The sequence below is a fragment of the Pipra filicauda genome, unplaced genomic scaffold, assembly GCF_003945595.2.
Source record: "Pipra filicauda isolate LSUMZ 115617 unplaced genomic scaffold, ASM394559v2 scaffold18_size4552066_pilon, whole genome shotgun sequence".
NCBI classification, from domain to species: domain Eukaryota; kingdom Metazoa; phylum Chordata; class Aves; order Passeriformes; family Pipridae; genus Pipra; species Pipra filicauda.
In genome coordinates this window covers 323,539-339,331 of record NW_024104298.1, presented here as the reverse complement: position 1 = coordinate 339,331, position 15,793 = coordinate 323,539, and the positions used below count along the sequence as shown (strand labels likewise).

At 35.0% G+C, this 15,793-nt stretch overlaps 1 protein-coding gene across 1 annotated transcript in view; it reads left to right on the top strand.

Annotated features, from left to right (window-relative positions):
• CFAP47 (cilia and flagella associated protein 47) overlaps positions 1–15,793 on the top strand; it is a 277,322-nt gene that overhangs the window by 129,403 nt on the left and 132,126 nt on the right. Inside the window, exons 47-49 of the mRNA XM_039380204.1 lie at positions 1,058–1,201; positions 2,783–2,956; positions 11,080–11,191. Of these exons, the coding sequence (XP_039236138.1) occupies positions 1,058–1,201; positions 2,783–2,956; positions 11,080–11,191 (430 nt within the window). The remainder of the gene's footprint in view (positions 1–1,057; positions 1,202–2,782; positions 2,957–11,079; positions 11,192–15,793) is intronic.

Genomic DNA, 15,793 nt, shown 5'->3' with positions numbered 1-15,793 from the left:
ATGACCACAGGTTCTTAATTTCTGAAACTGAGTGTGCTGAGCTTGAAACACTTTCAAAGAAGGAAAAAAGGACTGAAGTATCATCTCTAGTGCCTCAATCCACTGTTTATCTCTGATGCTTATATAAAATTTTCCACAGATGAAGACCATTATGGGTGAAAAGAGTATCCTCTCTTTTCATAGATCATGTCAGATTAATCTTCTCTATTTGACAAGGCATGTATATTGGCTTATGAATGGCAGTTTATGTTCTCTTTCAGATGGATGTTAGCCTTTTTTTTTTTTTTCCAATTGGATGTTTAGTTGTCTGGTTCTTTCAAATAATAGGAGTCTGAACAGCATTATTTTAGTTTGACTATTTTTATGCAACCTTCAAGCATGTATTACAAAATATCTCACTTTCTACCATAACCAAGCAGTTTCGTGACACATCTGGATGCAAGATAAACATGTTTCTTAAATAGGCTTTCATACTCCTCAGGACAGGCATTCTTTAAGGTAGTTTAGTCTCTTGAAAGACCAGATTCTGAGAACACAGGACTGTAAATACTCCTTTGGAGATGGAGTTCTTAATTCGTTAGCAAGACTGATCCTGTAATAAAGTCAGTTGTCAAATGAGGCAATATAGGCCAGCACACCACATCAGCACTTCAAAGAGGTACAGGAAGATTTTTTTACAGATGGAAAAGGAACGGAATTTTGGCTAACATTAAACAGCACTATAAAGATACTTCTAAATGTTTATGATGATACTTACGAATTCCATCTTGACCATTAGCTAGATCATGCTCATATTTTTCTAATGAGTATTCCTGCTGACAGTATTGCTACTGATAGTATGGGTGCTGTACTTCTGGCTGCCTGGAGTAAGAGATTTATTATTAGTTTAATTCATTTTTAAAATACACTGTTTTTATTCTCCCCAAAGGTGCTCTGAGCCAGTACTTTGAGCAAATGAATACTGTAGTCTGATGTGGTGATAACTGCAAGTGAAAGCTGAAATGCACATTAAAAAATTTAAATCCATAGTCTAATTTACATTTTGCTTTTATTTCAGAGTAATACTTCCTGTGTGGACTGGAAACTTGAAGCAAAGTTGGAAGGAGAGGGGTTTTATGGCCCTCCTGTAATAAATGTTGGTGTAGGTGAAACAGCTCTTTATCCTCTCACGTTCAATCCTGCTGCTGAGTATACAACTACGGTAAGAGGGAAATTAGTTTCAACATTCAAAAAGGATGCTTCTATCAGTAAAGTTACCATCAGTATCCAAATTATGAAAGCGTTTAGACAGTTAGTAATATTAAAGCATTTGCTTGAGAGAAAGAAATGGAAAGATTTCCTACTAATTGAAGTAACACCCAAATGAACTAATTTTGCAAACCTTAAGATTAGGTGTGATAGATTTCTCCACCCCTCATTATCATCTCTTCTTTATTTATTTTTCTGTTAAATCCTTCATTTCTATTCATTTCTATTAAGTCCTTAAATCCTACAGTTGTTCTGTAAAGATTCAGAACTTTTATCACAAAAATATACATTGTGTTAGTCTGAATTTAAATATATATATTAAATTGTATTTTGTTGCCTAAGCAATAAAGTGGTAAGATTGAGTATTTCTCGTTGCGTGCATACATCACGAATTTATGTGATGAGTACTTTATTTAGTAAAATAATTTCTTTTGCAAGTTAAGGCACCACTTCACAGCTGCTTTTGCCATCAGAGTAATCACTATTCTGATGCTAAAATGAAGAGCAGAGCAAAGGTTATGACACATTTAGCAAGAAGCGGTATTTGTAGTTTTGCCTGTATAAGAGCTGAGAGATTTTAACTGCAGGTTGCTATTGAAATGTGTGAATTGCCAAAGACAAAAAATCTCCAAAATATTCTGTAAAACATAAGTAACCATTTTGCTTTCATTACCAGCCAAATGTAATGTAGTTTAGGAATCCAGTATTATAAAATTATTAAAAGCCAAAAGCCTTGAATCCTTTGATGGCAAATGATTATGGAGAACATTTTAGTTGAATCACAAAATCACCAAGGTTGTAAGAGACCTCCAGTATTATCTAGTCCAGCCAACAACCCAGCACCACCACAGTCACCCTTAAACCAAAGCCCAAGTGCTGCATCCAGATGCTTCTTGAACATTTCTACAGAAGGTGACTCCACCACCTCCCTGGGCAGCTAATTCTAGTTCCTAACCACTCTTTCAGTAAAACCTTTTTTTCTAACTAATCTGAACTTCCCATGGCACAATTTAAGACCATTTCCTTTCAACCTTTCACTTGAGACATAGAGGAGAGACCCACCTCCACCTCACTACAACCTTCTTTCAAGTAGTTGTAGAGAGTAATGAGTTCCCCTTGAGTCTCCTTTTCTCCAAGCTCAACATTCCCAGTTCCCCCAGGTGAAGGACAGGTGGAAATGCTCAATGACTGAAGTTCAATATTATATGAGAAACAAGGAGGCATGCGAACATATTTTTTTTGATATTTGTTTTTCAAGAAGAAGCCAAAAATTATAGAATCTAGAAATATGGAGGCTTTATATTGTTAACTGTCATAATTTACAAAAACTAAAAATAAAAGCTTTTGGTTTTTTTGGTTTTGTTCTCTGTTTAGCAATGGAATTTACTTAAGAACTAGAAAAGTCAATAGGAGCACTTTCTTGTAAGCTTGCTTTTCCACCTAGATATAAGATTAATAAACTAAAAGAGTTGCTTTGGCAGCCAAAGGGGACTTGTACAGTGCTGAAACTTTTTTTCTGCTTTCTTTGTCATAGGGGAGGCTTATTCTACGAAATGTTACAGCTGGCACTGAAAATATCTTCAATCTTAAGGGAATAGGGAAGAAACCTCTGCCACAGGGTTGTATTGTGATAGATTGCCAAGCGGGAAAGGTCACTCATAAAATTTTATGGGTGCACAATTATACGAAGAACAAGCTAACATACAAGGTAATTTTTTTTGGATAATGTGATGAATATTTTTCTGTCCAAGGACCTGTACATTATGTATTACTGTAGCAAATATTACTGTAATTGCAGATATTCTAATAAACTTCACGTATACATGAGAAAATTTTCTGTAGTTTATAGTATATGGATATGTTTATAGTCAGAAAATGTGTGAGCTAGTGTATGATTTTACTGTATGTTTCATGGAAAAAAAAAGATTTATTTGTTTTAGTGTGGTTCCTGAGGGTTCAAGACTTCTATAATTCTCTCTGTTCATTTGCTCATCTTTCCTCCCTTCCTCCTCCAGTGGTTTGAAAACACTGACCAACTCCATCAATTTTAAAATCAGGGGCTTTAGAATACTGGGTTCATAAAACTGTCATAAAACATTGAATATTACAGATGCAGGAAAAGGACAAAAATTACTAACCCACTAAGGGAAGGATTGCAGCATGAGCTCTCTCTATATACTGCTAATGGCCCAGTGGCCTGGCCAGTAAATGCTTGCATTTCATGGAAGAAATTATGGCAGTTACTGTCTATTACCCAGCTGTTATTCCAGCAACGTTGGAGGAATTTGGGAATACTTTGTGTTTTTGCTGATGGGAAAGAACATTCAGAGGCAATAACTGTGGTTATTGAATAGCAATGGGTCACTGGGGAGTTTGACACAAATTCTTAGAAAATACAGTTTTGTTAATTTCCCTGCTCAAGAAGATGTTTTTACTATTAAATATAGTCCTGATTATTTTTCATATGTTCAATTAAATATATTTTATAACTCTATTTACACAAACACATTTTGCTATTTAAAAACAGTGTTGTAGTACTGTAACTCCATGATTTTCCTACTATCTATCTTGTCTGCATGTTTAATTTGAGAGTGATAAAAGTATTTCAGTAGTATTCCTTCCTTTCTTATCTATGTGTTGGATCTCATGTCATATGCCAGCAGAGGCAGAATATACATTAGGGCAAAGAAGATGACTTCTGCTTTTCTTCTCAGCTGCAGAGAAGGTTCTTGAGCAGGAACATCTTGGACCTTGCTCAAGAAAATCCGTATTTGTGACTCTATCACGGTATTTAAATCTAGAGTAGATGGTATCTAGATATTATTGCTGTGCACTGCTTGCCAGAAGGGCTCAATACATTAAAACAATGCAGGGAGTGTGCTAAATGTTGCCAACTTATGTAAATATAAAACCTGACTAGTTAACTGGTGTGGAGTTGCAAACTGAGTGATCTTTTGTTCTCTGCCTTAGTGCCAGTAGCACCAAATACTGCTTTACTTAAAATGAAAGGTAATGGTAAAGAGTGGCCCCACCTTATTTTATAAAGGGAGGTAATTTATATACCAGCAGCAGTTTTCTACTGGCTAATGGTAATTCATGGCAATGTGAAAATCCTTCCTTAAACTCTTACTAGTCTCCAGTTTTCCAGGTTTTCACTGGTGAATCTACGTTTAATAACCTTTGTATCTCATAGAAAGGTTCAACTTCAGATTTCTATTTTTTGACTCATTATTATCCCCCAAAACAAAGAGGGAACTGTATTTTTTGGGTATCACCAGCTTTGACATTTTTCTTTTCAACAATCTTAGTTTTTTGGATGTGAATGCATTTACATTTCTAATACATTTGTACTTTTATCTCTCAAAGAAGTGAATGTTTTTGAAAGTTGGCAATAGAACTATTTTTTCTGCTTTCCCATTTTGTGTGAACTCAATATTTTTTGTGCCAATGAAAGTGAAAGGCACAGAAATAAGAAACTTCAAAATGAATACATTAAATTCATTCATTGTATGTGTTTCCAGAAACATTGCATTAAATGAATTTATGACAGCTGTAGTTAAGCCAGGGTGAGCTGGGTCTGATTGAACTTTGACCTCCTTGAGGGTGTTGTCTGGAGCCTGAAATCTGGTTTTGGTTGGTTTTGTGGTGGTAGGGGTTTTTTGTGGGTTTTTGTGGTAGGTTTATTTGTGGTTTTTTTCCCTCTATGAAATACCACTTGGCAGTCCAACTATGTGTGCTCTTTTTGCTCTGGGACTTTTGGGAGACAGGTAGTAAGGTCAGCTATTTCATGCTTATATGCATGTACTAAATTAATCAGTGTGAATAATGTATTTTCTCTATGGTAGGTTTTTACCCAGAAGCAGTTACAGAACAGTTGAAGTAAGGTGGGCTGGAATTGCTGGAAAGGGCATGATTACAAAACCTACTGGTGTCTGGAAACTGTCCCCTCAACAAAGCAAACAATATTAATCACTTCCAGCACTCTCCAGCAGATGTCATGTGGTGTCTTGTGCGATTGTAGTGAGCAAAGTTCATTTGCTTGCTTTTATTTCCGGAGGGGTTTGTCTATGAATTGGGATTTAGTCACTAAATCTAGAACGTGGTCATCGGTATCGATATTTATTAGGAGAATGCAGAAAAACCTCCTCTGGTTTTGTCTTTGTCAGTGTTTCCCTTGAGGGCAGTTGCTGACAGCCCAGTAGTAACTCCTCCTCCTGTTTAATCCAGCATTTTTGAATTTTTCCTCTATTGTCCTTGAGCTAAATTGGTGATTAGGTAGAGGAAATCTTGTCAGTCTTGGCAGAGACAGAGCAAAGATAATCCAAAAAGTAATAGTTTTGGAAATGTTTTTGATGGGATCTTTTGTAATTTTGTTGGCTAGGGAACATCTTCATTATTAAATTGGTTGATTTGCCCTGTATACCTGCGCTGATGGAGTATATCCACTGTGCAAAGTAATTTCTCATAGATAAACTGGGACATACACGATGTTAAAAAAAGTCATAAGAATTTCACTTAATGAAGTAATAAAGCTCAGCTTATATCAAGAATGGTATGAGATGTTCCAGTAGCTGACAAACATAATAATTTATGGGCATGTCCATAAACAACTTACTGCACGATGAATCCCTAGCAATAAGTAATTTAGCTGAATTAATACTCGGGTAATTTTGCCTTTGAGGTATAAATTTAACTTCACTATTCCATTTTAATAACTGCATATATTAAACTATAAACTTAACAAAAACCTCATGTCATTAAAAAATAAATTACATTGTATGTATGCTACTCTGTTTCTCAGTATATACTGTATTTATCTAATAGACTAAACCAAAATGAGGGTACTACTGCAAAAGTGACTATTTAAAGTGAAAGTAAGTCTGGGAAGAGGAAAAGGGAAGTAAGTCTTTACTGCATAAGGAAAGCTCCCTCTGAATAATGCTTTTTCCTTTTCAATCATATTTAGAGGGTTTATGTCTGAGGCTGCAATAATTTTTGTATGTGTGGTTTGATTGTCTGTGCAACCATTAGTGAGTATCTAGAGCTGGGGAGGGAAGACCTGCCATTGGAATTCAGTGGAGGTCCATGCATGACTCCATCACTGTACCTTAAAAAATTCTAAGCAGAACACTTTCAGTGCCAGTGCCCACAAAGCTTTCCGTGATTAAAAAGACAATTTCCATAAATTCCCTTGAAAAATGTGAATGTTTTTATGATCTCTTTTAAATTGATTGATGTGTTAAACCTTAGGGAACTACTGCCACTGTGTTCTTTGTGGCTGGTTCCGGGGGATCTTACAACAAATAGACTTTCTCATGATTAACTTACTCCTGGAAATGAAAAAAAAACATCACAACAGAATTCATAAAGAATTTGTGCACATATAACATCAACCAGAAAGCCTATCCTTCTCTGGTGCTGAATTAATGTAAGGTTAGTGACTGCAACTTAAATGGAGTTAGTGTCTGTAAAATTCGATTCAAATCATCCTACAAGGGGACGCAGTGTAAAACATTTCTATGAAAATTCAATCTGTCAGTCTCATGACAAAATTTTTTATGCATTTTTTTTATTTTTTTTTTATATAAGACTCTGCTAGATATAAATAAATAATTGTCTAATGTGTTGATGGTTCCTTCTAATTACACCTTGGGTAGTAAATTCAGCTGTAAAGGTGCCTAATTCTTTCAAGGCTTGGTTTTCCAACAAAAATATAAAACTGCAACTGTTTTTCTCAATGCTGTTCAAAATAGATACCATTAAAGTAAGCCCTCCAGAGGAATCTCAAGGCACAGTTAAATTACCTTTCAGGTATTAGGTTATACAAACTTAGTAATTTATGAAACTATTGTAGAATAAATACATAATGAAAAAATATGAAATGCATTTATCTCTCTTTTGTCTATATATCTATTTTGGATCTTTATGGTGTCAGTGAAAGAATGACATGAAGGTTGGGTATTTGTAACAAATGCCTCAAAATAATAAAATTATGTATCATAAAACTTTAATGAGGGTCTTCCCTGTTCAGGCTAAGTCTTGTTTGGTAACGTATCTGATTTTTTCTGAGAACAAATTCTTTGCAACTCCAGAAACCTGATTGCTGAAGGTCGCCAAGTTTATATTCTTTAACCACAAGTAAATCTGTGTATTCCATAATCCTTCTTTTTTTGTTTGTCCTTCCAATTTCAATCCTTTTGGCTTCCACGTTATCTACCAGAACTTCTGTAATAGGCTTCATTAAAGAAAAAGCATTTTTCATAGCAATAATGGATGATACAAAGGCCTACAGAATTAAGAGTAACTGTAGTTGTTGGCAGGTGTTTTTTGTGATGGCTAGTTATGAAATTGTTTGATCAATTAAGGGTATTGTAAGGTCTTAGGTCAGATTTTTTTCTTGAAATAGGTTAGTGGTCTTGACAAGTAGCCTTGCACATTAGGACAAAGGCTAACAGACTGCCTGTGCCACTGACTGGTAGAAGTAATTCCATATCTTGACTCATTCTGGATAGCTTGTAAATCTGAATGTTATTTTTGTTGTTGTTGATAACAGCACCCCAATTTATGCCCTATTTTCTTTCTTCAGAATGTATTTGCCTAACAATAATGACCTGATGAAGGTTTTGTTAGGCATATTAAGATACCTTTGGGACCATGGTAGATTGTTATAGGATATACAATTATATAATGCTACATCTGACACTAAAATTGTGTCTTTTTTTTACATACAGTCCTCACAAAAAGACATTCTAATAAGCAATACCTGTCTCTCTAATATTCAACAGAAAGTTGACTTAAAGCTCAATGTATATAAATGTTTTCATTGTTTCACTCCAAGCTTTCCTCTACATTTATAAAATCTTTGCAATAAGTTATTGTTACAAAAATCCACCTGGACTTTTTCCTATGTATACTTTTAAATTCTCCAACTTTTTCACTTTCGGAGTGTTCTTGGATGTATTGTTTTTGTATAAATACATGTGTAATATATCTACTGTTAAGCAGGCAGATGTCACACAACATTACGTCATATTGGAATCTCAAATGTCTGTGAACACTTCTCGTTCAATAGGATTCTTGATATGAATTGTGGTATTAGTATAAATTGCCTTGTGTGCATGTGCAAGTGTGGGCATGCACTTTTAGTATCCATTTGTCATCTGAGGTTGATCATTTAATTAGTCCCAGTAACAGAGCTGATAAATCACATGGCCATTAGAGGAAGACAAAGTTCAAATTCAGGAACACATAAAAGGTAACTAGTTACAACCATAGACCTTGTCAAGATGTTGGAGGTAGGCAGTAATATTGTTGTGACCACTGTTTGGAGGTTGGCTAAGGTGTGAGTAACCTCAATAGTAGAGACAAATAGGGTTGCAAAATGAGTGGGAGTGATTCATTAATGATAAGAAGGTGAGTGTTCGTGTCGGTAGGAACAGTGAGCAGCGTAAGAAATACGAGTGAGTTTAATGACTGCGGTGGGAGAGGTGACAGCAGACTGCAGTCAGCATCAGTGATGTACAAGATTTAGTGAACCCAAAAGGTTCAATCTGATGCAGGGGAGGGAAGGGAGAATTCCTTCATGTCTCAGTATCGGCATCTGGATCAAACACTGAAACAGTGGCTGTATTAAAATTGCTTCGTTGCTTTCACTCAACCTTTTCCTATTTGGTTATACAGTCACTTCCTTAAGATTAACAACTTCATTTTAAAATAGATGAGCTTCTGTTAGTTCAGTTCTCAGAAGAGGTTTCCAAAACTTCTCTTCAATGACTGAAAATCATCAAACTTCCAGTCCATATTTACTCGTTGGCAATACATAGGTGTTTAATGTTTACAGTCAACTATGCCAGTAGTGTTCCTTTTACTTTGACATCTGTTGGTAGAAACTAGTCAGGTGTGTCCAGTCTTTGATGGAAAGTGTATTACCCCACTCTTGTGTTTCTGAGCCAATTTAAATTAATCACATTTATCCTACTTTTGGTTCTGTTTCCATGTTACTTTTTCCTTAAATAAAATCTCATTTTAACTAGTCTTATTTCTATCCTTAATAAATTGCTGTCATTTCTGTTATCCTAGCTGTATTTTTAGGTACTTAGCCTTTACTTTTATATAAATTCTTTGTAAACTGAAATGGAATAGTCCATAAATGTAGAATCATGAATAACTTATTGTTTATCTTTTATTAAATTAAATTTCCCCATCTTCAATGTGTAACAGCCCCTCCTTTCTTACGCTTTCTCTATGTTAGCAATAGTTAAAGATTTTTTTTTCAATGTTTTTTTTTTCAATTTGCCAATTCAACAAGACTTTTCATTGGTCTCTTTTTTAGCCTCTTTATTTTTCTTCTTTTTCTTTTTTCTTTTCCCGCTCCCCCCCTTTTTTTTTCTCTTGACAAGCAGTCTCTTTTCCTGTGCTTTCAGGTTATTGGACTTTGAATATCCAGTTTGAAATGCAGATTTATTGGGGAAGAGGAAGATTTTTACCTTACAGTTTTTTTCCCTGTTACTTGGAATAGAAGTTCCAGACTGTACCAGCACCTGAACAAGGGATTATATTAACATAAATGCCACAGAGAAGAAATGCGTTATAAGAAATTATTGTCTGTATCAGAAGACAAGATGCTTAAAGAATTGGTTTTTTTCTACAGAAAATATTAAGAAAACATATTTACTTTAAAAAAAGTTACTATTGGTAGGATGACTAGGATCTGTGCATCTAATGCTGGTTTTATTGCAAAAGAAATTGTAGAATGCAGGTCTCCAGTTGGATGCTTGACAGGCTAGCTGTTGTCATTAATGAAATGACTAAGTGAACTGGAAAAAAAAATTCAAGATTTTCTGATTTGACTTGTGATTCTGCTCAAAATTCACCTAAACAACACAGAGACCATTTTTTAAAATGTAATAAGAAATTGCAGCATGCTACAGTACTACATGATATCCTGAAGATATTTTATTAAAAGGCCTCCATGCTTCAGTGGAAAATTGTCACCTGTAGCAGAGTGCAGAAATTGCAGTGTCAATTTGAAATGCTGTCCCTCAGCAGGAGTTTACTTCACCCAGGGGCAGAGGTAACAGAAGAGAGGGTGTGAGCAGAACCATTCACACAGTTAACCTGCTGCTGTTTGTACCACCAGTGACTCCAGCAGGGAATCACCAGCTGTGTTTGGTGATGCCTCAGACTTCAATGATCTTCCATGAGCAGCTGATCACAGAGTCTCTCCGTAAAAAGGGAGAAAGAAATGAGAGACAATTAAAAAATACTCTCAGCATATGTTATTGCAGTGAGCTTTATAGTTTACAAAATCTAAAATTCAGCAGATGAAAATTGTATTGGTCTTGTTACTGTTCACAGTTACTACGTATGTCACATATGCTTGTCCCTTAGGAAATGTGATATATCAAAAAGCACAGTTTAATATCCCTTGAGGTCTAGCAAATGATGTTAAAATGACACTTCAGATTTTGCTTTGCTCTCTCTGGTTAGATGGATCACTATTGCTGAATATCTTTGTCATACTTCTAAAAAACAGTATGTAAAATGTTAAGGCCCTGACTGTGCAGATCTATGTAAATGTAAGTAGTTCCATGGTCTGAGCAATATACTTTTAATTGCATTGAACAATGACTTCAAAATTTGTGCTTGATATGATCTGTATATGCCAGCATTTCTCTTACATTATATGTTCTTTCATGTCCATAAAGGCTAGCACTTACTGATGGAATACTTACTTTTCAAAGCAAGTAGAATGGATATTGTGTCTATAGTGTTCTTGCAACAATAACTTGCTTTTGATGACTTTTCCTCTTTGTGAATTCTCTTCACCAGGTATATTCAGATCTTTCAATGGTGAGTGGTGCACCTGTTCTTACTTGCAACGCAGATGACACAGTTTCTTATACTTTGAGTGTGTCTCCATGGAGACGAGGAACCTTTCAAGGTACAATTTAGAACTCAAATGTATAAAATATCTCTATAAGTTAGCAGATTAAATCTATTTACATCTGATGCTTACATTTGTTCTGCATAACCTTTCTTCTGGAAGTAAGGCTATAGTTACTGGTGATACTAGTTTTTAAGCTGGCTCATATTTTTGTTTTAAAAGATATCTTACTGCTAAATATGTGGTTGGGTTCTTCAAAATTACCAGCATATGTACAATCTTATGCATTTAAATGGTCTCATGAAAATTGGCTCAATAGAAAGTAATGATTTTGAATTATCACCAAGTTCTTGGGTCTAAATTTTATTTTCCAAAACCTGATGAATACCTGTAGTTATTTTAGCACTACTAGAACCAAAGATTTAAAGACAGAGACCAGAATTTGATTTTTTCCCTAATTAATGTTCAATCTGTTGATCACAAGGCAAGAGTACATAAACAAAATATAGTGAACTCAGTTCCTTCTTTGAGGTGTGTGTGGAGGCTTGGGATAGCTAAAATTAATTGTACCTAATTTGTGTCTGTCCATGTTTATGATGGTATTCTTATGATACAACAGCAAAACTCTTGCTTGGTTTATTTACTTATGTATATCATAGTTAATGTTTTGTCCTGAAAATAATTCTTTTAACAATTCAGATTTCAAAAATTTTTAAATGCTTAGTAATAGTTCTGCGATTCCATGGTGCTCATCCTTTACCTCCTAATATGAAAAACACAATCTTGAGAATGAGGCTGTACAATCAGTCTTTCTCTTCCTTGTGGGTTAACTCTTGTAGTAACTCTCAGCAGAGCACAGTACAAGAGTGTTTGGGAAGGAATTATGGAAACAGAAGAGATCGTCCTAAAGGAGATGAATAGCATTCAGGAAAGCTAGATTTGAGCTACTTCTTAAACAAAAGGTTTTCTCATTGCATAAATCTCTTAATACAAAATTCTTACTATATATGGTTTTGATATTGTGAGTTCCTAACTCCAAGCACTTGGTTCTTCTACCTTCTTAGACAATTGAGATTAATGACAGCTGTTTTCTCAGCATTAAAAAGCTATTAAATCTTGTCCCTCAGGATGCCAAACTACTTTGCTCTTTTAGCCATTTTGTTCTTAGTATCTGATGTGTAAAATGTAAGTAATAATGCCATTTCAAGTCACAGGTGATTTGTGCAAAGAAGTTAATACTCGTAGCAAAGCTTGGCCTAGTGCCATAGGGAGACTTCAGTGCCCTAATTTGTAGCCCTGAGAAAAAATTCACTTTATATGAATGGGAGTCAGCTTTCAATGAAATTGTGATCATCAAAAATGTGCAGCAGGAAATATTGAGGATATACTTAATTTTAACTTTTTTTTTTAAGCATTAAAGATTTAGGAATAGTCTCTCCTTCTGCCTTAGAAAATCCCCAGTTCTTTTATGTATACTGAAAGTTTTAGTAGAAGAGGCTCCAAGGGATTTATCATACAGTAAATTAATACCATGTGATAAAAGCCATGTCTTCAAAGGGACATTGATGGCATGTTCAGATCTACATCTCCTATGTTCCATCATTCCCCTGACTTCTATTACAATGGTTTCCATTATGTTTTAAAGTATTATACGTTCACTGAGTGAAAAAAGAGAGAACAGTCAGTCTCTCTAACCTGACAAAAAGTTACTGGTTCAAATGCTGGGAACATACTCTTTTTCTCAGAAAAGTTCATTTATTTTTACACTTTAAAATAACTTCATAGAAGGCTAAAGTTAGGCTTTGAAAAGGACAGGGCCTGGCTATCTACAGTCCACTCCCTGGCTCAGTGCTTGCTTTAATCACTACCTCAGGAAGTCATGTTCATTCTTCCTCTGGAGCAGAGACAGTTTTGGTTATGTCACAGAAATTTGGGCACATTCTCTGATCATTCAGCTGCTGTAGAGGGAAGAGGGGTGGAGGCAAGAGAGAGACCACTGTCACAGCTTTGAAAGGCAGCAGCTGATTTTGCTGTCTGATGTTGGGTGTGAAATAAACCTAACTACCAGTTGTCCTATCTAAGGTAACATGTTAGGAAGTAATTACTTTGTGACTTAAAGGAGAATGGAAGTCTGTCTGCTTTACACTGTACAAGTCAGGGAAGTCATATTTGTTCTCCAAAGCAGAATTTTCAGGTCCTGTGAAACTTTAGTGTCAAAGCTGATTGAGATATACATATATATATATATATATGCATTTTTGGCACTTTCAGGACTTTTCAACAGCCAGCCTGAAGCTTGAGGAACCCAGATTAGATGTAAGTGATCCAAGTGGGATTTAGTTAGTACTTAGCAATCTTAGTCCTTTGTAGGTTCAAAATGCTACAGGCAAAGTATAACTGTTTTTTTTTTTACCCCCAAGAAATGTATTCTTTATTCAACTTGGTGAATTTGTTTAGAAGGAAGTAAATAATCCATGGGGCCAACATTCTGAATGATTAAAAATAAAGAGCAATTCTCAAAAGCTATCCACAGAGTGAGTAGACTCTATCCTGCAAGGAAAAAAGAACAACTATTTAGATGTCTAGTTGAAGACTCTCATAGTGCCAATGGATAATTTCAAGTTTAGAACTTCCTAACTTATAAGTATAAAACTTTGTAGACTTAGTGTTCTAGTACTATTTTTGTCATATTAAAATCAATTCTAATAAAAGAACTTTTTCTGTGTAAGTTGTTGTATTGAGCAAATGGTCTGCATTTTTCAAAGTCCTTTTAGCTGTAAAATTATATAGCTGCAAAATTATGCTTCTTTTGCTCTCTGTCTTGCTGTTTTATGGTTGCTAAGCTAAAAGTGGGCCCAGTTCTTTTCAAAAATCCATTTGGAAGAATTCCAATAAATGGCTAATATTATATGCTTCAGCTGGTTTGTAGCTGCATGACAGCTTTAACACAGAAATTGTAGTTAATAAACACCTCACACAAGATTCTGTCACTAGGTAAAATTTTTTAACAATCTTTTTTCTAAGTAATAGAGCAATTTCCTTTAGGCTTGATAAAGCATCTTCTGCAGGTTGATTTATCTTTTATCAAGTTTTTGTTTCTACTTTCCACAGAATAGATCAGAATTTTTCCAGAATAGCTCATAATGCTTGAGTATGTCTTATGCAGAAAAACTACACACTTGTTATAGTCAGCGCCCTTTTATCCATAAAAAAATCTAGCTTTTGGAAAGACTATTTTTAATTTTATGTATCACCTTTCATTAGTTTTTTAACTATACCTATATTTAGTAGGCAGTGATTTTCCATGCTAGTTGGAGCTTTTGAAGCTTAGATTGAGGAAAAAGGGCAGAATGTTCCAGGCCATGGCCTGTGAGATGCAGCTGTAGGACAATTTCAGTGAGATGGTGAAGATCATGCCAATACAGTCTGGCCTGTAAATGAGTGAATTGAACTTGTTTGTTTAACAATATTTTCTTTTAAACACCAATGTTAAAAAAGAATAAAATATTGTCCATTTCTTTGTTTGCTGGAATTCTGCAAATTGATCTACTGATCCCTCTAATTTCAATGGAATAATAAAAAACACATGAGGGAGGAAGAGCATCTCTAGTTTCTTGTAGCTTTTGCTGTATTTTCAGCACCTGCCTGGACCTTTACTTTGAGCACTTCCTCTTCACCTGTGACACCCTGACAAATTGAGTCTAAATTGAGGTAATAATGACAAAGTCAGAAGGCTCTTCTGGTTGATTGATTACCCTGAATGGTTCTGCTGAATCACTGGATTTCACTGAGGGAGAGCCCCTCTGTTCATATATGCCACCACCTGGCAGGATGATTCCTGGCATACATTTTCCACCTATCCTAGTGCAGTTGGAGCTACATGCTCCTGAGCCCTTTCATATTGTAGTTTCTTTGGCATATTAAGAAGAGACAGTGAGAATTGTAAATAAAACAATTCACCTCTTTATTAAGTGCTAAAAAAACAGTTTATGAATCATAGTTGACAGCGGGATTTACCAGTTACTCTTTTCTCCTAGATGTGAGTCTTAGAGTTGATTCTGAATTTTTTTCATTGATGCAGGGAACAATTCATTATTCCCAGTATACCAACAAGTACTAAGTAGGATTCACAGAAAGTCTTTAGAATTTATATGTCTCATTGTAGAGGTTTTCCTATGCAAAATAGAGATTATAAAGTTTGTTCTAACCCACAGTAAATATCATTTTTTGTCAGTAGAAAACTGCAAAAAGAAAAATTGGCCAAAGCTATGGCATATATAGATTACACTCCTCTTTTTAGTTTATCTTATATCTTCTGTGAAACTTTTTTATGGCAGCAACTATGCATAGATTTTGTTGGCTAGAAAAAAAAACAAACACCAAAACCAACAGAACAGGAAAAGATAAAAAACCTCGTCCTACTCCCAAGACTTTATTAAGTTCATGTTGGTATATTTAAACCACAAGCCCAAACATTTCTATATCTTTTCAGATTTGTGTGATGATATAGCCTTCTGTTCTTGTTTCCAGTTAAAATATTGGGATATTGTGGACCTTTATTATCTCTCTGCAGCAGAAAATAATCATGTACAACACATATATTTCAAATACTCCATTTAAATTATACAGGAAGGAAAACATTGAATATTTCTTGCTTTC